The 27,462-nt window shown below is 44.9% G+C and overlaps 1 protein-coding gene across 3 annotated transcripts; it reads right to left on the bottom strand.

Annotated features, from left to right (window-relative positions):
* Positions 1 to 440: 440 nt before the first annotated feature.
* On the bottom strand, positions 441 to 25,321 carry LOC120039290 (fibronectin type III and SPRY domain-containing protein 2). 3 transcript variants are annotated; one of them, XM_038984732.1, is made up of 14 exons: positions 25,017 to 25,321; positions 24,261 to 24,453; positions 23,758 to 23,860; positions 22,207 to 22,302; positions 16,662 to 16,895; positions 16,096 to 16,118; positions 14,328 to 14,449; positions 7,802 to 7,969; positions 7,189 to 7,323; positions 6,848 to 6,998; positions 6,101 to 6,234; positions 5,834 to 5,966; positions 5,333 to 5,509; positions 441 to 884 (listed from the first exon to the last, which is right to left on the bottom strand). In XM_038984732.1, exons 1-14 carry the CDS (start codon positions 25,069 to 25,071, stop codon positions 632 to 634), a joined length of 1,977 nt encoding a protein of 658 aa, XP_038840660.1. In that variant the 5' UTR covers positions 25,072 to 25,321; the 3' UTR covers positions 441 to 631. The 3 variants fall into 3 exon arrangements, with proteins under 3 accessions (XP_038840660.1, XP_038840661.1, XP_038840662.1); XM_038984733.1 differs by having other exon boundaries at positions 24,261 to 24,526; positions 25,017 to 25,319; XM_038984734.1 differs by lacking the exons at positions 23,758 to 23,860; positions 25,017 to 25,321 and having other exon boundaries at positions 24,261 to 24,375.
* Positions 25,322 to 27,462: the final 2,141 nt, after the last annotated feature.

The following is a 27,462-nucleotide window of genomic DNA, read 5'->3' as shown; positions in this document are numbered from 1 at the left end:
AGTCCAGTCCAGGGTTTCATCGTGTTAGTCTGTAACAGTGTTGTGGTAGTCCAGTCCAGGGTTTCATCATGTTAGTCTGTAACAGTGTTGTGGGAGTCCAGTCCAGGGTTTCATCATGTTAGTCTGTAACAGTGTTGTGGTAATCCAGTCCAGGGTTTCATCATGTTAGTCTGTAACAGTGTTGTGGTAGTCCAGTCCAGGGTTTCATCATGTTAGTCTGTAACAGTGTTGTGGTAGTCCAGTCCAGGGTTTCATCATGTTAGTCTGTAACAGTGTTGTGGTAGTCCAGTCCAGGGTTTCATCATGTTAGTCTCTAGCGCTACATGGCTGATTCAAACAAAGCTTGATGAGTTGGTTATTTGAATCAGCTGTATAGTCCTTGGGTAAAAACAACTAAATGTGTACCCAGGGGGCATCAGTTTAACAAACCCTGGTCTAAACCACTGAAATAAATGTTTTTATTCAGATATGGTTGTTAATCCACTTACACAAAAGGGTCATAAACATGTTTTTGCGCTACCATGCAGTGTTGCCCAGAGGGTTAGAATAAAAAACAACAGAAAGACGTTTCCATGGACAATACACCTTTATATTCTGTGTGTTTTTAATGTACATCACGGTAGGTCTAAGCTCAGACCAAGTGGACGTACTCTGGTGCCGCTACCCCGTTGTGGACAGTGAGCGCACCGGGGTTGTCCAGAGCGAAGCAGGGATGAACGTAGTGTAGGAAGCTACAGTAGAAGGTGTGGAGGTGTTGTTCCAGCTCTACGTTGAAGAAGGACAGGATCCCTCTCTCATAGTTCAGACTGAGACCTATCCTCACAGGGTTCACCGTTATCCGGATGTCCGGGCTCCAGCCGCTGTGGAGGAACTCATACTTGTGTCTGGAGAGGGGGAGACAGAATGTGGGGGAGGGGAGGAAGGGGGAGACAGAATGTGGGGGATGGGAGGAAGGGGGAGACAGAATAGAAGGGGGGAGGAAGGGGGAGACGGAATGGAAGAGAGTGGAGGAAGGGGGAGACAGAATGGGAGTAATGATGACATTTAGAAAATGATGGTTCTGTGACTTGTTACACATCATATACTTCTATATACACTCAGTGGCCAGTTTATTAGGTACACCACCACGTTCGCTCCTACAGACAGTGAGTCACATGGCCGTGGCTTGCTATATAAATCAGCCAGACACATTGTTACTGTTAGAATGGGCAAAACAAGTGACCTATGCGACTGAGCGTGGTGTGATCGTCGGTTCCCAGGCACGCCAGATCCAGTACCTCGAACAGCCTCCTGGGGTTTACCAAGAATATGGTGCAACAAACATCCAGTCAACCGTCCTGTGAGCGAAAACAACTAGTTGATGAGAGAGGTCAAAGGAGAATGGCAAGAATGGTGCAAGCTAACAGGCGGGCCACAAACAGACAAATAAAGGCGCTGTACAACAGTGGTGTGCAGAACGGCATCTTGGAACACACAATTCGTTGGTCCTTGTCATGGACGGGCTTTTGCAGCAGACGACCACACTGGGTTTCACTCCCATCAGCTAAAAACAAGAAGCAGCGGCTCCAGTGGACACGTGATCACAGGACAATTGAGGAGTGGACAAACATCGCCTGGTCCGACGAATCCCGGTTCCTGTTGTGTCATGCTGATGGCAGAGTCAGGATTTGGCCTAAGCAGCAGGCTGGTGGTGTACTGGTGTGGGGAACACATTAGGTCCCTTGATACCAATTGCGCAGCGATTGAATGCCATACCCCGTATAATTCAGGCTGTTCTGGAGGCAAAGGGTCCGACCTGGTACTATATGGGTGGTACCTAATAAACTGGCCACTGAGTGTACAGGATATAGAAGAAGAAGAATGTGACAGGAAGTCGTACTTGCGCCTGGATGGAGATGGAATGGAAGAGAGGGGAGGAAGGGGGAGACTGATGTCATTAAGACCATACAATGTTATGTGACTTACACTTAACTCATTCATAACATGTAGCCTACAGACATGGTATGTCTGTGTTGTGATAATATAACATAAGTAACGATACAATAATTTTTAGCAGACGATCTAAAGCGACATACAGTTAGAAGATTTCTGGATGGTTTTCCCGGATACAGATTAGACTAGTCCTGTACAAAACATCATTATCAATTGAGAATCTCCCTTGAACATAACCTTTTAGGTCCAGGCCTAGTCATAATCTCTGTCAGGGAAATGAACCCTTAGGCTTCCTGGTCCCAACGCTATGAAATCGGACCAATAATGTCACAGTAAATTACTACATGAGACCCTTGATGCAGGAATCAAATGGTGTTGTACCTTTATCTTACTAACAGTACCATGGGGAGACAGTATGTACATCCTCAACCCAACACTGTATCTTAAACTAGCAGTACCATGGGGAGACAGTATGTACATCCTCAACCCAACACTGTATCTTAAACTAGCAGTACCATGGGGAGACAGTATGTACATCCTCAACCCAACACTGTATCTTAAACTAGCAGTACCATGGGGAAACAGTATGTACATCCTCAACCCAACACTGTATCTTACTAACAGTACCATGGGGAGACAGTATGTACATCCTCAACCCAACACTGTATCTTAAACTAGCAGTACCATGGGGAGACAGTATGTACATCCTCAACCCAACACTGTATCTTAAACTAGCAGTACCATGGGGAGACAGTATGTACATCCTCAACCCAACACTGTATCTTAAACTAGCAGTACCATGGGGAAACAGTATGTACATCCTCAACCCAACACTGTATCTTAAACTAACAGTACCATGGGGAGACAGTATGTACATCCTCAACCCAACACTGTATCTTAAACTAACAGTACCATGGGGAGACAGTATGTACATCCTCAACCCAACACTGTATCTTAAACTAACAGTACCATGGGGAGACAGTATGTACATCCTCAACCCAACACTGTATCTTAAACTAACAGTACCATGGGGAGACAGTATGTACATCCTCAATCCAACACTGTATCTTAAACTAACAGTACCATGGGTAGACAGTATGTACATCCTCAACCCAACACTGTATCTTAAACTAACAGTACCATGGGTAGACAGTATGTACACCCTCAAACCAACACTGTATCTTAAACTAGCAGTACCATGGGGAGACAGTATGTACATCCTCAACCCAACACTATCTTAAACTAACAGTACCATGGGGAGACAGTATGTACATCCTCAACCCAACACTGTATCTTAAACTAACAGTACCATGGGGAGACAGTATGTACATCCTTAACCCAACACTGTAGCTTAAACTAACAGTACCATGGGGAGACAGTATGTACATCCTCAACCCAACACTGTATCTTAAACTAACAGTACCATGGGGAGACAGTATGTACATCCTCAACCCAACACTGTATCTTAAACTAACAGTACCATGGGGAGACAGTATGTACATCCTCAACCCAACACTGTATCTTAAACTAACAGTACCATGGGGAGACAGTATGTACATCCTCAACCCAACACTGTCACTGGGCCAAATAAAACCCTTTTACTGCCAAAGAGAGGATTAGCAGGGGATATGAGAAGTGTGTATTGTCAGGTTCTGCGTAGGCAGTAGGTACTCTCCCTTCTCGCCCTTCTCTCTCCTCTCACACACTTTGAGGTGGTGGTGTTTCATGTTGAGACGTCTCAGTGAATGATCTCCTAGTAAAGAGACAGTTCCACAGTCCTGTTTAGAGCCAGGAATAGTAGAGTTGCTATGGCAACAGCAGCTATCAGGTAACGGTATTCTATGGGCTTTTTCACAGGAATAAAAACAACTTGACTTCTTACTTCTGCCTCAGAAAAGGTTTAGGAGGGGAAATGTGAGAAGAAGCGAGCCAAGCGCTTCAAGGAAGGGGAGAGATATTTTAACGACCAAAAATCTCCTTGGCTGGCCTACTTTTCAGACAGTGTGTGGTAATGATGAACCCTGTGGGAAGATAAGCATGCATCTCCCTCTGGGAAGCCATGCAGTGGTAGTGGTGAGTCAGCTGAACTAAAAGCACCGCCAGGAGTCAGCCCTCTAGAACAGTGTTAAACAACTCCCAGTTTGTCCAGTAGTCAGCTGAATTTAAAACACCGCCAGGAGTCAGCCCTCTAGAACAGTGTTAAACAACTCCCAGTTTGTCCAGTAGTCAGGTGAATTTAAAACACCGCCAGGAGTCAGCCCTCTAGAACAGTGTTTAACAACTCCCAGTCTGTCCAGTAGTCAGCTGAATTTAAAACACCGCCAGGAGTCAGCCCTCTAGAACAGTGTTTAACAACTCCCAGTCTGTCCAGTAGTCAGCTGAATTTAAAGCACCGCCAGGAGTCAGCCCTCTAGAACAGTGTTTAACAACTCCCAGTAGTCAGCTGAATTTAAAACACCGCCAGGAGTCAGCCCTCTAGAACAGTGTTTAACAACTCCCAGTCTGTCCAGTAGTCAGCTGAATTTAAAGCACCGCCAGGAGTCAGCCCTCTAGAACAGTGTTAAACAACACCCAGTCTGTCCAGTAGTCAGCTGAATTTAAAACACCGCCAGGAGTCAGCCCTCTAGAACCGTGTTAAACAACTCCGTCTGTCCAGTAGTCAGCTGAATTTAAAGCACCGCCAGGAGTCAGCCCTCTAGAACAGTGTTTAACAACTCCCAGTCTGTCCAGTAGTCAGCTGAATTTAAAGCACCGCCAGGAGTCAGCCCTCTAGAACAGTGTTTAACAACTCCCAGTCTGTCCAGTAGTCAGCTGAATTTAAAGCACCGCCAGGAGTCAGCCCTCTAGAACAGTGTTTAACAACTCCCAGTAGTCAGCTGAATTTAAAACACCGCCAGGAGTCAGCCCTCTAGAACAGTGTTTAACAACTCCCAGTCTGTCCAGTAGTCAGCTGAATTTAAAGCACCGCCAGGAGTCAGCCCTCTAGAACAGTGTTAAACAACTCCCAGTCTGTCCAGGAGTCAGCCCTCTAGAACAGTGTTTACCAACTCCCAGTCTGTCCAGTAGTCAGGTGAAAGACCCTGTTTGAGGACTTTCAAAATGTTCCCTTTTTCTTGTTGTGATTGTACTGTGTGTTGCCTTACCTCCCTAATCTTACTTCATTTGCACACACTGTATATAGACTTTTCTACTGTATTATTGACTGTACGTTTGTTTATTCCATGTGTAACTCTGTGTTGTTGTTTGTGTCACACTGCTTTGCTTTATATTGGCCAGGTCGCAGTTGTAAATGAGAACTTGTTCTCAACTGGACTACCTGGTTAAATAAGGGAGGGAGGGAGGGCAGGTTGGCTCCTCCCAGGTAAGAGTTAGTGATAGGTTAGAGGTTAGGGTTTCTCACCTGGATGGGGTGAGGACATGTCTCATGCACCAGGATGTATTTGTTCCTCCCAGGTAGGAGTTTCTCTGAGTATCTTCATAGGCCACTCCAATCCTGTACTCTGTGTCCTCGTCCAGTTCCACCTCCCAGTAATGTCTGCCTCTCACAGGGATCAGGTCCCCTAACACAGCTACACACCTGGACCAAACACACACTATCAGAGGGAGGAGACACAACTACACACACACCTACACACTACACACACTACACACAATACACACACAACACACACACCTACACAGTACACACACTACACACACCTACGCATTCACAGCACACCTACACACACACACACACACACACACCTACACACTACACATTCACAGCACACTACACAGGATGAGTACACTCACATTTTCAGATGTTTCATTTTGAAAGCAACAGTAAATCTCCCATGTGATTAACAGATCTCTATTAGCTGAGGTGTTCAGCAGGTGTAACCCGCCTGGTTGGTTTGTCTACCTGGCGAAGGTGTTGTCGTCGAAGGTCATGGCGGAGAGCGGGAGCTCCTCGTCTCCGTAGAACATGGAGAAGCCGTCCTCAGAGATGGACAGACAGGGGTGGGCTGTGTCCTGCAGCAGGTGGAAGATGGTTCCTACACACACAGTAACAACCTCACTGTCTGGTCTTGACAACTATAAAGGTGCTATGAGACAGAATAATATTTGACACTGAACAACATTAACTAAACATACTACAGCGTCAGGACATGGAGGTCTCTCCTCTCACCTGTAGTAGAGACAGTAAAAGCCTCACTCCTGTCACTGGGTCCTCCGATGTTGACAGCTCTGACGTAGATGAGGTACTGTCTTCCTGACTGCAGCTGGATCAGACTCTCACAGGTAGGAACAGCCACGATGGACCTGCAGGGAGAACCAATCACATTACAGACCTGCAGGGAGAACCAATCACATTATAGACCAGGAGGGAGAACCAATCACATTAATCAAATCACATTGTATTGGTCACATACACATATTTAGCAGATGTTATTGCGGGTGTAGCGAAATGCTTGTGTTCCTAACTCTAAAAAGTGCAGTAATATCCAGCAATTCACAACAATACACACATCTAAAAGTAAAATAATGGAATTAAGAATGAAATATTAGATTGAGCAACGTCGGAGTGGCATTGACTAAAATACAGTAGAATAGAATACAGTATGTACATATGAGATGAGTAAAGCAGTATGTAAACATTATTAAAGTGGCGAGTGATTCAGACCTGCAGGGAGAACCAATCACATTACAGACCTGCAGGGAGAACCAATCACATTACAGACCTGCAGGGAGAACCAATGGGGAGTAGAACTGATGTCAACTCTTTGTCAGTTTAGTCAATTCAGGAAGTGGATTAAAATTCGCATTTTATATTGAAACTTCAGTGTGTGCGTTTATGTGTGTGAGTGTTTATGTGTGTGCTTGCAGGCGCACGGGCGTGTGTGGGGGTGTGAGAGTGCATGTGTGTATTTCTTACTCAGTGACCCCACTCTGTCCATCAGTGCCTGTCTCACTCAGCTCTACGGTGTAGGAGTCGACTGGGTTGGTGTTTCCTGACTCCCAGCGAATCAGAGCGGCTTCCGGACAACTGCTACACTCCCTCTGTCTGATGACTGGTGGAGATGGGACTGGAGGGGGAGGAGAAGAGGGAGATACAGGGGGATTAAAGAGGTAGGGAGGGAGAGAGAGGTGAGAGAGCACAGCATTAAAATAGTGCAGCCCATTGTATTCAGTTGTCTTCCACTGACACATTCCTATTGAAAACCACTGTTAGTCAGTTTGAACGTGGTGTTCCCTGTAACAGGCCCATGGTTTTACCTGTCACGTAGACAGCCTTCTCACTGGCAGGGCTGATGCCTGTAGTATTGGTAGCTGTGACCCAGAACTCATACTGCACGTTAGGTAGCAGCTCTCCTACACTACAGTGGGTTTCCTTTACCTTCACATTAGACACTGAGGAGGAGAGACAACTCACTTCAATCATTTACAACATTACAACAATGCATTATAAAGTTTTATTAAAGCCTTATACCTGTTGGTTTTAAGTAAAGTAACCATAGTCTCCCTCATAGGGGAATAGTTGATTCAATTAATCCTTTTAGAGAGAGATTGAACATTCCAAATAGTACACCCAATATATTGTCTCTGTGTTGGTCCATAATGTCATGAAACATTCAACTGGAATGTCTGTCTATGTTATGTTCTGAATCTATATTCAGATTCTAGGTTCTCATTCTATGTTATATGTTCTGATTCTATGTTTTACAGGTTGTGACTACTATTTCCAGATTCTATGTTCAGATTCTACATTTTGATTCTATGTTCTGATTCTACATTCTGATTCTATGTCCTGATTCTACATTTTGATTCTACATTCTGATTCTCTGTCCTGATTCTAAGCTGTACTAGTTGTGGTTGTACTAGTTGCTACCATCAGGCCCCTTGGTGCTGTCTGCAGCCGGTGTGTCCTCCAGGACAGGTCTGTAGTAGAGCTCGTAGTATTCCACAGAGTCGTCTGAGAACAGGCTCCAGCACACACGCAGAGACGTCCGCGTGGCCGAGTTAGACACCTGGGGGTTGATGACCGGGGCAGATGGGGCTGAAATAACATAACAAACACATCAAGATGAAGATCAGGACCGTGACATTACAGAGAGAGAGGAATACCTTTATGTGAATTAGTTTGTACTGCATTGATGTTTTATTTTCCTCATTTTTCCTTATTTTTATTTCATGGTCTTGCCACTTTTTCTACGTGACTGTGACAACATAATACTAAGTCTCTATTTCATTGATTTTCACACTGCGCCCCCCCCCCCCCCCCCCCCCCCCCCCACAGAGCCAATTTTAAAAACAAAGGACTTTATTAAGACCATTTTATTACAGGATTTTTCTACATTTTGAAACTTCTCTCAAATGTGTGTCCTTCCGTGGAATCAGAGATTCTGAGAAACAAAACAAAGCTGTCTGAGGTGAGTCACCAAGTGAATCAAAGATAGACACACGTCACAGACTAGTGCATTTCTAATGACACCCCATTCCCTGCAGTGCAGTACCTTGGACGAGATCTTTAAAGGCCCTGGTCAACACGATATAGGGAACAGGGCCCTGGTCAACACTATATAGGGAACAGGGCCCTGGTCAACACGATATAGGGAACAGGGCCCTGGTCAACACTATATAGGGAACAGGGCCCTGGTCAACACGATATAGGGAACAGGGCCCTGGTCAACACTATATAGGGAACATGCCCCTTGTCATCACTATATAGGGAACAGGGCCCTGGTCAACACTATATAGGGAACATGGCCCTGGTCAACACTATATAGGGAACATGGCCCTGGTCAACACTATATAGGGAACAGGGCCCTGGTCAACACGATATAGGGAACAGGGCCCTGGTCAACACTATATAGGGAACAGGGCCCTGGTCAACACTATATAGGGAACAGGGCCCTGGTCAACACGATATAGGGAACAGGGCCCTGGTCAACACTATATAGGGAACAGGGCCCTGGTCAACACGATATAGGGAACAGGGCCCTGGTCAACACTATATAGGGAACATGCCCCTTGTCATCACTATATAGGGAACAGGGCCCTGGTCAACACTATATAGGGAACATGGCCCTGGTCAACACTATATAGGGAACATGGCCCTGGTCAACACTATATAGGGAACAGGGCCCTGGTCAACACGATATAGGGAACAGGGCCCTAGTCAACACTATATAGGGAACATGGCCCTGGTCAACACTATATAGGGAACATGGCCCTGGTCAACACTATATAGGGAACAGGGCCCTGGTCAACAGTATATAGGGAACAGGGCCCTGGTCAACAGTATATAGGGAGCAGGGCCCTGGTCAACAGTATATAGGGAGCAGGGCCCTGGTCAACACTATATAGGGAACAGGGCCCTGGTCAACAGTATATAGGGAACAGGGCCCTGGTCAACACGATATAGGGAACAGGGCCCTAGTCAACACTATATAGGGAACATGGCCCTAGTCAACACTATATAGGGAACATGGCCCTGGTCAACACTATATAGGGAACAGGGCCCTGGTCAACAGTATATAGGGAACAGGGCCCTGGTCAACAGTATATAGGGAACAGGGCCCTGGTCAACAGTATATAGGGAACAGGGCCCTGGTCAACAGTATATAGGGAACAGGGCCCTGGTCAACACTATATAGGGAACAGGGCCCTGGTCAACAGTATATAGGGAACAGGGCCCTGGTCAACACTATATAGGGAACAGGGCCCTGGTCAACAGAATATAGGGAACAGGGCCCTGGTCAACAGAATATAGGGAACAGGGCCCTGGTCAACAGAATATAGGGAACAGGGCCCTGGTCAACAGAATATAGGGAACAGGGCCCTGGTCAAAAGAATATAGGGAACATGGCCCTGGTCAACACTATATAGGGAACAGGGCCCTGGTCAACACTATATAGGGAACAGGGCCCTGGTCAACACTATATAGGGAACAGGGCCCTGGTCAACACTATATAGGGAACAGGGCCCTGGTCAACACTATATAGGGAACAGGGCCCTGGTCAACACTATATAGGGAACAGGGCCCTGGTCAACACTATATAGGGAACAGGGCCCTGGTCAACAGAATATAGGGAACAGGGCCCTGGTCAACAGAATATAGGGAACAGGGCCCTGGTCAACAGAATATAGGGAACAGGGCCCTGGTCAACACTATATAGGGAACAGGGCCCTGGTCAACACTATATAGGGAACAGGGCCCTGGTCAACACTATATAGGGAACAGGGCCCTGGTCAACACTATATAGGGAACAGGGCCCTGGTCAACACTATATAGGGAACAGGGCCCTGGTCAACAGAATATAGGGAACAGGGCCCTGGTCAACAGAATATAGGGAACAGGGCCCTGGTCAACAGAATATAGGGAACAGGGCCCTGGTCAACAGAATATAGGGAACAGGGCCCTGGTCAACACTATATAGGGAACAGGGCCCTGGTCAACACTATATAGGGAACAGGGCCCTGGTCAACACTATATAGGGAACAGGGCCCTGGTCAACACTATATAGGGAACAGGGCCCTGGTCAACACTATATAGGGAACAGGGCCCTGGTCAACACTATATAGGGAACAGGGCCCTGGTCAACACTATATAGGGAACAGGGCCCTGGTCAACAGTATATAGGGAACAGGGCCCTGGTCAACACTATATAGGGAACAGGGCCCTGGTCAACAGTATATAGGGAACAGGGCCCTGGTCAACAGTATATAGGGAACAGGGCCCTGGTCAACAGAATATAGGGAACAGGGCCCTGGTCAACAGAATATAGGGAACAGGGCCCTGGTCAACACTATATAGGGAACAGGGCCCTGGTCAACACTATATAGGGAACAGGGCCCTGGTCAACACTATATAGGGAACAGGGCCCTGGTCAACACTATATAGGGAACAGGACCCTGGTCAACAGTATATAGGGAACAGGGCCCTGGTCAACAGAATATAGGGAACAGGGCCCTGGTCAACACTATATAGGGAACATGGCCCTGGTCAACACTATATAGGGAACAGGGCCCTGGTCAACACTATATAGGGAACAGGGCCCTGGTCAACAGTATATAGGGAACAGGGCCCTGGTCAACAGAATATAGGGAACAGGGCCCTGGTCAACAGAATATAGGGAACAGGGCCCTGGTCAACACTATATAGGGAACAGGGCCCTGGTCAACACTATATAGGGAACAGGGCCCTGGTCAACACTATATAGGGAACAGGGCCCTGGTCAACAGTATATAGGGAACAGGGCCCTGGTCAACAGTATATAGGGAACAGGGCCCTGGTCAACAGTATATAGGGAACATGGCCCTGGTCAACACTATATAGGGAACAGGGCCCTGGTCAACAGAATATAGGGAACAGGGCCCTGGTCAACACTATATAGGGAACAGGGCCCTGGTCAACACTATATAGGGAACAGGGCCCTGGTCAACACGATATAGGGAACAGGGCCCTGGTCAACACGATATAGGGAACAGGGCCCTGGTCAACACGATATAGGGAACAGGGCCCTGGTCAACACGATATAGGGAACAGGGCCCTGGTCAACACTATATAGGGAACAGGGCCCTGGTCAACACTATATAGGGAACAAGGTGCCATTTGAGGCACACAACCATTATCTCTCTTCAAGACAGACTGATATCACAGCCATAATCTCTGTTCAAGACACTGATATCACAGCCATAATCTCTCTTCAAGACAGACTGATATCACAGCCATAATCTCTCTTCAAGACAGACTGCCGTCACAGCCATAATCTCTGTTCAAGACAGACTGATATCACAGCCATAATCTCTCTTCAAGACAGTATGTTATCACAGCCATTATCTCTCTTCAAGACAGACTGCCGTCACAGCCATAATCTCTGTTCAAGACAGACTGATATCACAGCCATAATCTCTCTTCAAGACAGACTGATATCACAGCCATAATCTCTCTTCAAGACAGACTGCCGTCACAGCCATAATCTCTGTTCAAGACAGACTGACATCACAGCTATAATCTCTCTTCAAGACAGACTGATATCACAGCCATAATCTCTCTTCAAGACAGACTGACATCACAGCCATAATCTCTTTTCAGACAGACTGATGTCACAGCCAGCCTCAACAAGCATTAGCTACAGAAGCAGTATGGAGATGGGATGTGTCCCAAATGGCACCCTATTCAGTGCACTGCTTTTGACAAATAGGCTCTGGTCCAACGTAGTGTTCTATATAGGGAATAGAAGGCCATTTGAGACACAATCATTGACTCAGTCAAACTTCAGCAGAATGAAAGCATCCCTCGAAAGTGCCTGAATCGTCACTCCAGTGGCCTTATGTAATTAAATACTCAGGGAAATTAAATCACTTTTTTCATCAAAGTCATTTGTTTCTAAGCAACCAAACTCCCCTAGCTAACCTCCATGTATATAAAAGGTAGAGTTTGGAGTCTGGAAGGATTTCTCTGGGGCTCTGCTCTGTTCCAAGCTCATACTCTTAGTCTAAATCAGGGAGGGGCAGCTTTGATGGGGGGGGGGGGGGGAACAAAAAATCTGAAATCTGAACTCATGGGGGGCCTGCAGTGGCTTGCGGGTCTACATATCCACATCCATACCCCCACCTTGCCAGCAAAACATTTTAGCGGCCCCCCTCTTGACAACGGAGAGAACAAGTTTTTAAGAGTTAATTTCTTGTACATTTCCTACACATTTTGGCATGACGCGTAAAGAACATTTTGTCATTTTAAAGCAAGAATGCGGCAAATCTACATATTTTGCCATGAGGGCGGGGAGAAGATTTTGCAATTTTATAACACATTTCATGCAATTCTACTCATTTTGCCATGGGGCGGAGAGAAACATTTGCAGTTTTACATCTTATTTCCTGCAATTCTAGACATTTTGGCACAGGATGGAGAGAGATGTTTGAGTCCCCTGACCAAAATACAAAAAATTGTTTTTTATTTTAGACTTTGTAAATTGATCAGTTGCCCATCCATGGCCTAAATCTAATTGCGTTTAAAATATATATATATTTAACATTTATTTAACTAGGTAAGTCAGTTAAGAACAAATTCTTATTTACAATGACGGCCTACCCCGGCCAAACCCGGACGACACTGGGCCAATTGTGCGCCACCCTATGGGACTCCTAATCACGACCGCAAGTCTGTTTATAAAAATCACAGATGTATCAACCGAGGCCAGAAATCACGGGATGGAAATGTCTGTACATTAAATGTACTATGTTATTCTGAATAAACCGGTTTTAAGAATATAATTATGTGATCAGAGGGGGATGTAAAAAACGAAAATAAAAATGTTTTGACGAATGGATGAATGGATGGATGGCAGTGGAGGCTGCTGAGGGGAGGACGACTCATAATAACGTCTGGAACGGAGAGAATGGAATCAAACATATGGAAACCATGTGTTGATGTATTTGATACCATTCCACTGATTCCGATCCAGTCATTACCACGAGCCTGTCCTCCCTGATTAAGATGCCACCAACCTCCTGTGGTGAATGGATGGATGAATGGGTGGGTGTATGGAAGGATGAATGGATGGGTGGGTGTATGGAAGGATGAATGGATGGGTGGGTGGGTGGAAGGATGAATGGATGGGTGGGTGTATGGAAGGATGAATGGATGGGTGGGTGGAAGGATGAATGGATGGGTGGGTGTATGGAAGGATGAATGGATGGGTGGATGGGTGTATGAATGGATGGGTGTATGGAAGGATGAATGGATGGGTGGATGGGTGTATGGAAGGAGGGGTTGATTGATGGGTAGGTAGGTGGGTGGGTGGAAGGATGGGTTGATTGATTGATGTGCGTGTAACGGATGTGAAATGGCTAGCTAGTTAGCGGGTACGCGCTACTAGCATTTCAATCAGTTACGTCGCTTGCTCTGAGACTTAAGTAGGGTTTCCCCTTGCTCTGCAAGGGCCGCGGCTTTTGTGGAGCGATGGGTAACGACGCTTCGTGGGTGTCAGTTGTTGATGTGTGCAGAGGGTCCCTGGTTCGCGCCTGTGTCGGGGCGAGGGGACGGTTTAAAGTTATACTGTTACATTGGTGCCGTGACCCGGATCACTGGTTGCTGCGGAAAAGGAGGAGGTTGAAAGGGGGGTGAGTGTAACGGATGTGAAATGGCTAGCTAGTTAGCGGGTACGCGCTAGTAGCGTTTCAATCAGTTACGTCACTTGCTCTGAAACGTAGATATAGTGTTGCCCCTTGCTCTGCAAGGGCCGCGGCTTTTGTGGAGCGATGGGTAACGACGCTTCGTGGGTGTCAGTTGTTGATGTATGCAGAGGGTCCCTGGTTCGCGCCCGAGGTCGGGGCGAGGGGACGTACTAAAGTTATACTGTTACATGCGTGTGGGTGTATGGAAGGATGGGTTGATTGATTGATCAGACCTGGTACGATGTTGATGGAGTCCATCATGGTCTTGACGTCTGACAGGTCAGCGAGGGGCATGTCAAACTCCAGAGAGGTCACCAGCGTCAGGTCAGGCTTCTCCTTTGCAAACTCCTCAATTCTGATTCGGCAAACAAAACATCAATCAGCAAAAACAACCTTGATTCTGAATGGACAAAACGCACCCAAGTCAGCAAACTCCTTGATTGTGATTGGACAAACAAAACACCTGTCAGCAAACTTCTCAATTCTGATTGGACAAACAGACCTGTATTCAGTGGGGTGAAACGTTCAGAACGTTGCATATAGAAAAGGAATGAATAGAGCTGACAAGATGCCCAATTCTACACAACGAAAAATCATACCTGTTCTACAAAATTGATTTCTATCCGAAAACGTTTTGTAACGTCGCAACCTTCTGAACATAGCCCACCTAAAACGACACTGAAATGAACATGGGATTTAGCGTCATGCGTCGTCATGCTATTCAAAACACAAGCTATGTCAACAAACCCTCTTCAACATCAAACACATTCATTATACTGCTTAGGTTCAAATTAGTTGAATTAGTTGGCTAATTAGGATCGGAAGCTATTTTGGTTTCAGAATGAGCGTTGATGACATCAAACATAACCTGATATATTATGCTAATGAAACAGTCCTAATCAGGTTGTTACACGGTTCACAGCAAATCACATGATTACACTGTTATTAACCAGACTCACTAACATGCAGTTGTAAACAAACACTTATAATAGTTTCGTTATAGCCTGGTCCCAGATCTCTTTGTGCCTTGCCAACTCCTATGGTCATGGTCAAGCAACAAGATAACACAAATGGATCAAGCATGTTGGCAAGAGAACAAACAGATCTGGAACCAGGATAAAATGGATCTGGAACCAGGATAAAATGGATCTGGAACCAGGATAAAATGGATCTGGAACCAGCATAAAATGGATCTGGGACCAGGATAAAATGGATCTGGAACCAAGATAAAATGGATCTGGGACCAGGATAAAATGGTTCTGGGACCAGGATAAAATGGATCTGGGACCAGGATAAAATGGATCTGGGACCAGGATAAAATGGATCTGGAACCAGGATAAAATGGATCTGGAACCAGGATAGAATTGATCTGGGACCAGGATAAATGGATCTGGGACCAGGATAAAATGGATCTGGGACCAGGATAAAATGGATCTGGGACCAGGATAAAATGGATCTGGAACCAGGATAAAATTGATCTGGGACCAGGATAAAATGGATCTGGGACCAGGATAAAATGGATCTGGAACCAAGATAAAATGGATCTGGGACCAGGATAAAATGGATCTGGGACCAGGATAAAATGGATCTGGGACCAGGATAAAATGGATCTGGAACCAGGATAAAATGGATCTGGAACCAGGATAAAATGGATATGGAACCAGGATAAAATGGATATGGAACCAAGATAAAATGGATCTGGGACCAGGATAAAATGGATCTGGAACCAGGATAAAATGGATCTGTAACCAAGATAAAAATGGATCTGGGACCAGGATAAAATGGATCTGGAACCAGGATAAAATGGATCTGGAACCAGGATAAAATGGATCTGGAACCAGGATAAAATGGATATGGAACCAGGATAAAATGGATCCGGAGCCAGGCTAGTTCGGTTATACTCTCAGGCTAGCAATGTTAGTTTCCTTACAGTATAGTATAGCATAGTATAGTGCTGTTGTAGTCTCAGGCAGCAGTGTTCTTCTCCTTGAAATACTTTACCTCTTCATGGTGGGCATAACAGCCTGTCAAGGAAAAGTTCACAACATCAAAAGTCAACCAGTGGTCATTAACATTTTAAGGTTCATAAAACCTTTAACTGGCAGATTAAAACATCACAAAGACCACAGAATATACACTCGGTGGCCAGTTTATTAGGTACACCACCCCGTTCACGAAAATGGTTCGCTCCTACAGACAGTGAGTCAAGTGGCCAGGGCTTGCTATATAAAGCAGGCAGACAGGCATTGAGGCATTCAGTTACTGTTCGATTGAACGTTAGAATGGGCTAAACGAGTGACCTAAGCAAATTTTAACGTGGTATGATCGTCATTGCCAGGTGCGCCGGTTCCTGTATCTCAGAAACGGCTGTCCTCCGGGGCTTTTCACTCACGACAGTGTCTAGGGTTTACCCAGAATGGTGTGACAAACAAAAAACAGAACTCATAGCAAAACAAAGTTATCATAAACTTTTAAATGTTTCAAAGTTATTTCAAGTTATAAAGCTATATGAGCAATTCAATGATTTAATCTTGAATAAGTCATTGTGACGACCCACTACAACAGACCTGTAGAAAGAGGCGTTTGTCCTCGGTGCGGTACAGTTCCTGGGCGGTCTCAATCAGGTCCTTGGATGCGTCCAGGGTGCGTCCGCAGCCCAGCAGCTGAGTGTACAAGGCCTCCAACTTCCTCTTCTTCTCCTCCGCCAGCGCAGCGGCTCGATCGTCGTGACGATGGGACAACGTCTGTAGGACATCGTTGCAGTGCTGCTCCAGGTGTTGCTCCTGACGACCAAAATTCTCCTGAAAGATATGAAACGTTTCATTAAGCGATGGTCAGGGGCTCCCAAACGGGGTTGAAAACCCGTGGATGTGTCTTTGTTATGTGTGTACTATAGTTGTCGTGTCAGTGATAGTGGTTGCTGTGTCAGTAGTAGTGGTTGTCGTGTCAGTGATAGTGGTTACTGTGTCAGTAATAGTGGTTGTTTTGTCAGTAGTAGCGGTTGTTTTGTCAGTAATAGTGGTTGTTGTGTCAGTAATAGTGGTTGTTGTGTCAGTAGTAGTGGTTGTTGTGTCAGTAATAGTGGTTGTTGTGTCAGTAATAGTGGTTGTTGCGTCAGTAATAGTGGTTGTTGTGTCAGTAATAGTGGTTGCTGTGTCAGTAATAGTGGTTGCTGTGTCAGTAGTAGTGGTTGTTGTGTCAGTAATAGTGGTTGTTGTCTCAGTAATGGTGGTTGTTGTGTCAGTAATGGTGGTTGTTGTGTCAGTAATAGTGGTTGTTGTGTCAGTAATAGTGGTTGTTGTGTCAGTAATAGTGGTTGTTGTGTCAGTAATGGTGGTTGTTGTGTCAGTAGTAGTGGTTGTGTCAGTAATAGTGGTTGTTGTGTCAGTAATAGTGGTTGTTGTGTCAGTAGTCGTGGTTGTTGTGTCAGTAATAGTGGTTGTTGTGTCAGTAATAGTGGTTGTTGTGTCAGTAATAGTGGTTGTGTCAGTAATAGTGGTTGTTGTGTCAGTAATAGTGGTTGCTGTGTCAGTAGTAGTGGTTGTTGTGTCAGTAGCAGTGGTTGTTGTGTCAGTAATAGTGGTTGTTGTGTCAGTAATAGTGGTTGTTGTGATAGTGGTTGTTGTGTCAGTAGTAGTGGTTGTTGTGTCAGTAGTAGTGGTTGTTGTGTCAGTAGTCGTGGTTGTTTTGTCAGTAATAGTGGTTGTTGTAACAGTGGTCGTTGTGTCAGTAATAGTGGTTGTGTCAGTAATAGTGGTTGTTGTGTCAGTAATAGTGGTTGTTGTGTCAGTAATAGTGGTTGCTGTGTCAGTAGTAGTGGTTGTTGTGCCAGTAATAGTGGTTGTTGTGTCAGTAATAGTGGTTGTTGTGATAGTGGTTGTTGTGTCAGTAGTAGTGGTTGTTGTGTCAGTAGTAGTGGTTGTTGTGTCAGTAGTCGTGGTTGTTTTGTCAGTAATAGTGGTTGTTGTAACAGTGGTCGTTGTGTCAGTAATAGTGGTTGTGTCAGTAATAGTGGTTGTTGTGTCAGTAATAGTGGTTGTTGTGTCAGTAATAGTGGTTGCTGTGTCAGTAGTAGTGGTTGTTGTGTCAGTAGCAGTGGTTGTTGTGTCAGTAGTAGTGGTTGTTGTGCCAGTAATAGTGGTTGCTGTGTCAGTAGTAGTGGTTGTTGTGTCAGTAATAGTGGTTGTTGTGTCAGTAATAGTGGTTGTTGTGTCAGTAATAGTGGTTGTTGTGTCAGTAATAGTGGTTGTTGTGTCAGTAATAGTGGTTGCTGTGTCAGTAGTAGTGGTTGTTGTGTCAGTAATAGTGGTTGTTGTGTCAGTAATAGTGGTTGCTGTGTCAGTGGTAGTGGTTGTTGTGTCAGTAATAGTGGTTGTTGTGTCTGTAGTAGTGGTTGTTGTGTCAGTAATAGTGGTTGTTGTGTCAGTAATAGTGGTTGTTGTGTCAGTAATAGTGGTTGTTGTGTCTGTAGTAGTGGTTGTTGTGTCAGTAATAGTGGTTGTTGTGTCAGTAATAGTGGTTGTTGTGTCAGTAATAGTGGTTGTTGTGTCAGTAATAGTGGTTGTGTCAGTAATAGTGGTTGTTGCGTCAGTAGTAGTGGTTGTTGTGTCAGTAATAGTGGTTGTTGTGTCAGTAATAGTGGTTGTTGTGTCAGTAATAGTGGTTGTGTCAGTAATAGTGGTTGTTGCGTCAGTAATAGTGGTTGTTGCATCAGTAGTAGTGGTTGTTGTGTCAGTAATAGTGGTCGTTGTGTCAGTAATAGTGGTTGTTGTGTCAGTAGTCGTGGTTGTTGTGTCAGTAATAGTGGTTGTTGTGTCAGTAGTAGTGGTTGTGTCAGTAATAGTAGTGGTTGTTGTGTCAGTAATAGTGGTTGTTGTGTCAGTAGTGGAGGTTGTTGTGTCAGTAATAGTGGTTGTTGTGTCAGTAATGGTGGTTGTTGTGTCAGTAATAGTGGTTGTTGTGTCAGTAATGGTGGTTGTTGTGTCAGTAGTAGTGGTTGTTGTGTCAGTAATAGAGGTTGTTGCGTCAGTAATAGTGGTTGTTGTGTCAGTAGTAGTGGTTGTGTCAGTAATAGTGGTTGTTGTGTCAGTAAGAGTGGTTGTTGTGTCAGTAATAGTGGTTGTTGTGTCAGTAATAGTGGTTGTTGTGTCAGTAATAGTGATTGTTGCGTCAGTAGTAGTGGTTGTTGTGTCAGTAATAGTGGTTGTTGTGTCAGTAATAGTGGTTGTGTCAGTAATAGTGGTTGTTGCATCAGTAGTAGTGGTTGTTGTGTCAGTAATAGTGGTCGTTGTCAGTAATAGTGGTTGTTGTGTCAGTAGTAGTGGTTCTTGTGTCAGTAGTAGTGGTTGTTGTGTCAGTAGTAGTGGTTGTTGTGTCAGTAATAGTGGTTGTTGTGTCAGTAGTAGTGGTTGTGTCAGTAATAGTGGTTGTTGTGTCAGTAATAGTGGTTGTTGCATCAGTAATAGTGGTTGTTGCGTCAGTAATAGTGGTGTCAGTAATAGTGGTTGTTGCGTCAGTAGTAGTGGTTGTTGTGTCAGTAATAGTGGTTGTGTCAGTAATAGTGGGTATTGTGTCAGTAATAGTGGTTGTTGTGTCAGTAATAGTGGTTGTTGTGTCGGTAATAGTGGTTGTTGTGTCAGTAATAGTGGTTGTTGTGTCAGTAATAGTGATTGTTGCGTCAGTAGTAGTGGTTGTTGTGTCAGTAATAGTGGTTGTTGTGTCAGTAGTGGTGGTTGTTGTGTCAGTAATAGTGGTTGTTGTGTCAGTAATAGTGGTTGTTGTGTCAGTAATAGTGGTTGTTGTGTCAGTAATAGTGGTTGTTGCGTCAGTAGTAGTGGTTGTTGTCAGTAATAGTGGTTGTGTCAGTAATAGTGGTTGTTGCGTCAGTAATAGTGGTTGTTGTGTCAGTAATAGTGGTTGTTGTGTCAGTAATAGTGGTTGTTGTGTCAGTAATAGTGGTTGTTGTGTCAGTAATAGTGGTTGTTGTGTCAGTACTAGTGGTTGTGTCAGTAATAGTGGTTGTTGCGTCAGTAGTAGTGGTTGTTGTGTCAGTAATAGTGGTCGTTGTGTCAGTAATAGTGGTCGTTGTGTCAGTAATAGTGGTTGTTGTGTCAGTAATAGTGGTTGTTGTGTCAGTAGTCGTGGTTGTTGTGTCAGTAGTCGTGGTTGTTGTGTCAGTAATAGTGGTTGTTGTGTCAGTAGTAGTGGTTGTGTCAGTAATAGTGGTTGTTGTGTCAGTAGTAGTGGTTGTGTCAGTAATAGTAGTGGTTGTTGTGTCAGTAATAGTAGTGGTTGTTGTGTCAGTAATAGTAGTGGTTGTTGTGTCAGTAATAGTGGTTGTTGTGTCAGTAATGGTGGTTGTTGTCAGTAATAGTGGTTGTTGTGTCAGTAATAGTGGTTGTTGTGTCAGTAATAGTGGTTGTTGTGTCAGTAATAGTGGTTGTTGTGTCAGTAGTAGTGGTTGTTGTGTCAGTAATAGTGGTTGTGTCAGTAATAGTGGTTGTTGTGTCAGTAATAGTGGTTGTGTCAGTAATAGTGGTTGTCGTGTCAGTAATAGTGGTTGTGTCAGTAATAGTGGTTGTTGTGTCAGTAATAGTGGTTGTGTCAGTAATAGTGGTTGTTGTGTCAGTAATAGTGGTTGTTGCGTCAGTAGTAGTGGTTGTTGTGTCAGTAATAGTGGTTGTCGTGTCAGTAATAGTGGTTGTTGTGTCAGTAATAGTGGTTGTTGTGTCAGTAGTCGTGGTTGTTTTGTCAGTAATAGTGGTTGTTGTAACAGTGGTCGTTGTGTCAGTAATAGTGGTTGTGTCAGTAGTAGTGGTTGTTGTGTCAGTAGTAGTGGTCGTTGTGTCAGTAATAGTGGTTGTTGTGTCAGTAATAGTGGTTGTTGTGTAAGTAATAGTGGTTGTTGTGTCAGTAGTCGTGGTTGTTGTGTCAGTAGTCGTGGTTGTTGTCAGTAATAGTGGTTGTTGTGTCAGTAATAGTGGTTGTTGTGTTAGTAATAGTGGTTGCTGTGTCAGTAGTAGTGGTTGTTGTGTCAGTAGTAGTGGTTGTTGTGTCAGTAATAGTGGTTGTTGTGTCAGTAGTAGTGGTTGTTGTGTCAGTAATAGTGGTTGTTGTGTCAGTAGTAGTGGTTGTGTCAGTAATAGTGGTTGTTGTGTCAGTAATAGTGGTTGTTGCATCAGTAATAGTGGTTGTTGTGTCAGTAATAGTGGTTGTTGTGTCAGTAATAGTGGTTGTGTCAGTAATAGTGGGTATTGTGTCAGTAATAGTGGTTGTTGTGTCAGTAATAGTGGTTGTGTCAGTAATAGTGGTTGTGTCAGTAATAGTAGTGGTTGTTGTGTCAGTAATAGTGGTTGTTGTGTCGGTAATAGTGGTTGTTGTGTCAGTAATAGTGGTTGTTGTGTCAGTAATAGTGATTGTTGCGTCAGTAGTAGTGGTTGTTGTGTCAGTAGTGGTGGTTGTTGTGTCAGTAATAGTGGTTGCTGTGTCAGTAATAGTGGTTGTTGCGTCAGTAGTAGTGGTTGTTGTGTCAGTAATAGTGGTTGTCAGTAATAGTGGTTGTTGTGTCAGTAGTAGTGGTTGTTGTGTCAGTACTAGTGGTTGTTGTGTCAGTAGTAGTGGTTGTTGTGTCAGTAGTAGTGGTTGTTGTGTCAGTAGCAGTGGTTGTTGTGTTAGTAGTAGTGGTTGTTGTGTCAGTAGTAGTGGTTGTTGTGTCAGTAATAGTGGTTGTTGTGTCAGTAATAGTGGTTGTTGTGTCAGTAATAGTGGTTGTTGTGTCAGTAGTCATGGTTGTTGTGTCAGTAGTAGTGGTTGTTGTGTCAGTAGTAGTGGTTGTTGTGTCAGTAGTAGTGGTTGCTGTGTCAGTAATAGTGGTTGTTGTGTCAGTAATAGTGGTTGTTGTGTCAGTAGTAGTGGTTGTTGTGTCAGTAATAGTGGTTGTTGTGTCAGTAATAGTGGTTGTGTCAGTAATAGTAGTGGTTGTTGTGTCAGTAATAGTGGTTGTGTCAGTAATAGTAGTGGTTGTTGTGTCAGTAATAGTGGTTGTTGTGTCAGTAATAGTGGTTGTTGTGTCAGTAATAGTGGTTGTTGTGTCAGTAATAGTGGTTGTTGTACCTCCACAGTGAGGAAGATCTCTTCTAGATGTCCTGCAAAGTTCTCCATCTCCACCACCTTCTCCTCCAGCTTAGTCCTGATGTTATTCACCTTGTTCTGAAGACACAGCAGAAATGAACTCTTACAGAGGGTCAAGGGTCGCCTGAGTGCAAATCTGTTTGTGCTCTTGCACACTTCTGTTGTGCCGTCACGCCAAACAATGCCTGTAGAACTTGGCAGGAGAGCACACACAGACTGGCACTCAGGCTAGATTAAGGGTATATTCACATGGAATTAACACACACACACCTTCCCCTACCTCCGACTCATCACACACCCTCCCCTACCTCCGACTCAACACACACCCTCCCCTACCTCTGACTCATCACACACCCTCCCCTACCTCCGACTCATCACACACCCTCCCCTTCCTCCGACTCAACACACACCCTCCTCTACCTCCGACTCAACACACACCCTCCCCTACCTCCGACTCAACACACACCCTCCCCTACCTCCGACTCATCACACACCCTCCTCTACCTCCGACTCATCACACACCCTCCTCTACCTCCGACTCATCACACACCCTCCCCTTCCTCCGACTCATCACACACCCTCCCCTTCCTCCGACTCAACACACACCTTCCCCTTCCTCCGACTCATCACACACCCTCCTCTACCTCCGACTCAACACACGCCCTCCTCTACCTCCGACTCATCACACACCCTCCTCTACCTCCGACTCATCACACACCCTCCTCTACCTCCGACTCATCACACACCTCCCCTTCCTCCGACTCATCACACACCCTCCCCTTCCTCCGACTCATCACACACCTTCCCCTACCTCCGACTCAACACACACCTTCCCCTTCCTCCGACTCATCACACACCCTCCTCTACCTCCGACTCAACACACGCCCTCCTCTACCTCCGACTCATCACACACCCTCCTCTACCTCCGACTCATCACACACCCTCCTCTACCTCTGACTCATCACACACCTCCCCTTCCTCCGACTCATCACACACCCTCCCCTTCCTCCGACTCATCACACACCTTCCCCTACCTCCGACTCAACACACATCTTCCCCTTCCTCCGACTCATCACACACCCTCCTCTACCTCTGACTCAACACACGCCCTCCCCTACCTCCGACTCATCACACACCCTCCTCTACCTCCGACTCAACACACACCCCACCCTTCCTCCGACTCAACACACACCCTACCTCCGACTCAACACACACCCTCCTCTACCTCCGACTCATCACACACCTTCCCCTACCTCCGACTCATCACACACCCTCCTCTACCTCCGACTCAACACACACCCTTCCCTACCTCCGACTCAACACACACCCTCCTCTACCTCCGACTCATCACACACCTTCCCCTACCTCCGACTCATCACACACCCTCCTCTACCTCCGACTCAACACACACCCTTCCCTACCTCCGACTCATCACACACCCTCCCCTACCTCCGACTCATCACACACCCTCCTCTACCTCCGACTCAACACACACCCTCCTCTACCTCCGACTCAACACACACCCTCTCCTACCTCCGACTCCTTGTGCTCCTCAAACACGTCATCGTGTTCGTCCACAGAGCTGTCAGGTGATGGAGTTCCCTCCTCATCTGAAGACGGGACATACGCCTCAAACCTGATGATGATTGCTTTATTGTATCCATTATTAAATGATTGATGCATGCAACATGTCATGCAAAGATTACATACATAGTGCATTAGACACCGGGGATGGGGGTAGCCTTGGTGGCAGTAGCCTTGAGGTTTGAGAGGTGGGCCAGTAACCAGAGGTTTGCCGGTTCGAACCCCTGAACCCCTGTCTGCAGGGGAAATTTTCAGGGAGTGAGCAGGAAGCCGGAGGATCCTGTACACTACCTACTACTGTTGTGCCCTTGAGCAAGGCACTTTACCCCTGAGTACCCCTCGCAGCCTGTGATGTTTGTGTTGTGTATCAGGTTGGGTAACTGTGACAGCAACAAATAAAAAAAATAATATCTGTGCAAATGGACCAATAAAGCAAGTGTTGTATTACGGACCTTAGAGAGTCGTTGGTATCCGTGGAGAAACGCTGGGAGGTAGAGGACAACTCTCTAGTCTCTGTTCTCTCTGACACCACTACGAAGGCCTCTTTGGTAGGGAGATCCCTGTTCACCTCCTCCTCCTTCACCTCCTCCCCATGCTCCTCGTCTCCACTCAGCACCTCCTCAGTGATGACATCCAGCCTGCTTCCTGTGAAGACATCATACAGGTCCATGATGGGAGGAGGAGGGTGGAGGTACTGTGGTGGAGGTACTGTGGTGGACTGGGCAATCAAATGAAACATGTCAGATTAATATGTTTCCACTAAGGATCAGGATCCCACTGGAAGTAGGTATTGTCAAATATTTTGATGTTCTATTTACCCAACATTAACCAACCAGTCATTAACTTGTGTAAATTTGATATGCTTTATGTACCTTTAAAAATAAGTATAAATATTCAATTAGTTAACTTATGGAAGCCATGCAAAGAGTTAATTATTTGCAATCAAAACAAGTATGATTCATAGTCTTAATGTTTAGAAAAACACTTGTTCAGAAAGAACTGTACACAGTGATGACAGTTAAAGGAGGGTTTGCTTCTCGAACATCCTGGACCTCTGTCAAAACATTGATCAGGCATGCTGTACACATAAACGTAACACACCATTTAAACTATGCTGGAGTTTCAGATTTATTTGCTATAACTATGACTAGATATATCAGTTATTATAGCCTAGTTGTTACTAAATCAAAAACACTGGTTAAGTTTACCTTGGTGATAAATTATCCAATAACTCCCCCAGCAACGTCGATTCAGGGCGACCATTGACAGTGTTTTTGACAGGCTAACCAAGGAAGCAAATACAGTTTGTGACAAATATAGCAGGAACCCCAACTGTTATGCACACAGATCAAGTGTCAGCATGGGTATTTTGACATAGTGCCAAAATCTGCCTTTAGTCGCTTAGAGTGATAATATTGTATTTAATCGAATAGTATTTGATTGTGAATGTGGTCATTATTTTCTTAAAGGTGACACATTGTATCAAATAGTCAAATCTCTTGGCATAAATCCTTGATACGTTATAGCGAATCAAATTAGCTGTGGAATTCCCCCTGAGCATGTGACGGAAAGGTCAAAGTTGAAGGTAAAGAGAACGCCACAGGAAATCCTACGTCATCGTTACAAATGGCGGACGTTGTAAACAAGGCAGAGGGATACAAGTTTTAGTTAGCTAGCTAGCTAGATGTTTACCACAAAATGAATAGCATAGACTGCGAGCGTTTGGACAGCTTGGACGGCTGGGTCGCCATCAAAACGAACATATTCGAAGAAAACGAGACGTTCAAGCTCGGTTTTATCGTGCAGTGGAATGTTATCGAGTCCAAGTTTGCGGTCACCTGTCACAACAGAACTCTCCAGCGACAGAAGCGCAAAGACCAGCTTGCTATCTGCGAAACCGAAACCAGCTGGGCCGGACTCTTCTCTGTTAACGATTTAAAAAATGTCCACCGTCAGTTTACAGGGGTCGGGGATGTCGTCGCACCTTATTTCCCCGACCTGTCGGACTTCAAGGAGGGTAACATTTGGGACATGATCTTTCTCAGCAGCAATCGGACGTTCAACCAAGATGATCAAGAGAGAGATCTGGATACACCTTGCCGTCAGCTGGAGAAATACTTCAGCACTGCGATAGATGTCTGTGGCAGGAAGATAGTGCTGGACTCGCTTTTCCCGCAGGACGAGCGAGATGTCGAGGAGTACTTTGAGAACATGCAGGGGGTGGGTATAATTTGTGGAACGTTCCAACAGGAATCCGTTCCAAAAACTCCGTAAATATCAAGGTTGCCAACAAACAACGCATACAGTCGTATAACAGTAGAATGACATACCGGGTTGGGAGTGAGCTCTGTAATTACGTTTTTAACTCGGAAAAAATGTCTCTCTTCGTTCTGGTAGCCTCCGCCATTTCTCGTTCGTTGGTTTAGTTATTATTTCCGGTGTTCCTGCATTCCCCGGTGAACTCTGTTGCGCCTCAATTGGGGAATCGCTGTGGTTGAAATGTAACTAATGACCGCAAGCCCCAGTATTTTATTAGCTAGGTGGCTTGTACACAATTGTTACCGATGATACTGTATATACCTACTCGTAGTACAGAAATATGCATTGTATTTTGCCAAGTTCTTTCGGTGTTAATCCTGTTTCCCAGACATAGCAGGTAAACTGTGTCTGTGTTGTGTTGTTGAGTTCATCTTGCCTAGTTAAATAAAGATTAAATTAATTAGAACATTTCAAATATATACTTTGACCTATTTCAGGTAACCCCAAGATGCTTGATTCACTACAGCTGCTTTTGAAGAACTTTCCAGTCGTTTTTGCTTTACATTGCGACTTTTGAACGTCTGTTTATTGGACATATATATTAGTGTCTAATAAAAAAGAGCAACGTATGTAAAGCATCCTATCTGTTTTAAGGTTATAGTGTGTGTGTATATGTGTGTGTAGTGTAGGTCCTCTTGATGTCCACTAGGTGTCAGCACGGCTTCAATAATGTCACACCAGGTTCACAACATGTTTTTATGTGTAACAAATCTAATTGTCACATGCGCCGAATACTACATATGTAGACCTTATAGTGAAATGCTGACTTACAAGCCCTTAACACATATTTTTCTAAAAAGGAAATTGTTGGTTAATTAAGAAATAAAAGTTACAAATAAATAAAGAGCAGCAGTAAAATAAAAATAGCGAGGCTATATACATGGGGTACCGGTACAGAGTCAATGTGTCGGGGCCCCGGTTAGTCGAGGTAATTGAGGTGTTCCTTTCAAGTCCAGTGGTGTAAATTACTTAACAAAAATGTATTTAAAGTACTCCACTACATTCCGTTTATATCTGTGTTTTTTTGTATCTGTACTTTTACTCTTTCTGTTTCTTTACAACTTTTGATTTTACTTCACTACATTTCTAAAGAAAATATTTATTTTTTTACTCCGTACAGTTTCCCTGGCACCCAAAAGTACTTGTTTCATTTCGAATGCTAAGCCGGACAGGAAAATGGTCCAAATCACACACTTATCAAGAGAACATCCCTGGTCATTCCTACTGCATCTGATCTAGCGGACTTACTAAACACATGATTTGTTTGTAAATTATGTCTGAATGTTGGAATGTTCCCATGGCTATTACTTAAATAAACAAACAAGAAAGTTGTGC

The sequence above is a fragment of the Salvelinus namaycush genome, unplaced genomic scaffold (assembly GCF_016432855.1).
Source record: "Salvelinus namaycush isolate Seneca unplaced genomic scaffold, SaNama_1.0 Scaffold262, whole genome shotgun sequence".
NCBI classification, from domain to species: Eukaryota; Metazoa; Chordata; class Actinopteri; order Salmoniformes; family Salmonidae; genus Salvelinus; species Salvelinus namaycush.
The sequence above is the reverse complement of the archived record's forward strand: the minus strand, read 5'-3'. Positions and strand labels throughout refer to the sequence as shown.

What these genes read in the sequence shown, in the direction of transcription:
- LOC120039290 (XM_038984732.1), bottom strand. Translation starts at nt 25,071, where the DNA reads ATGGTCGCCCTGAATCGACGTTGCTGGGGGAGTTATTGGATAATTTAT. An exon ending in TTGGATAATTTATCACCAAG is followed by an intron (nt 24,454 to 25,016) that starts GTAAACTTAACC and finishes ATGTCTTCACAG; the next exon opens with GAAGCAGGCTGGATGTCATC. An exon ending in GACGACAACACCTTCGCCAG is followed by an intron (nt 5,510 to 5,833) that starts GTAGACAAACCA and finishes TGTTTGGTCCAG; the next exon opens with GTGTGTAGCTGTGTTAGGGG.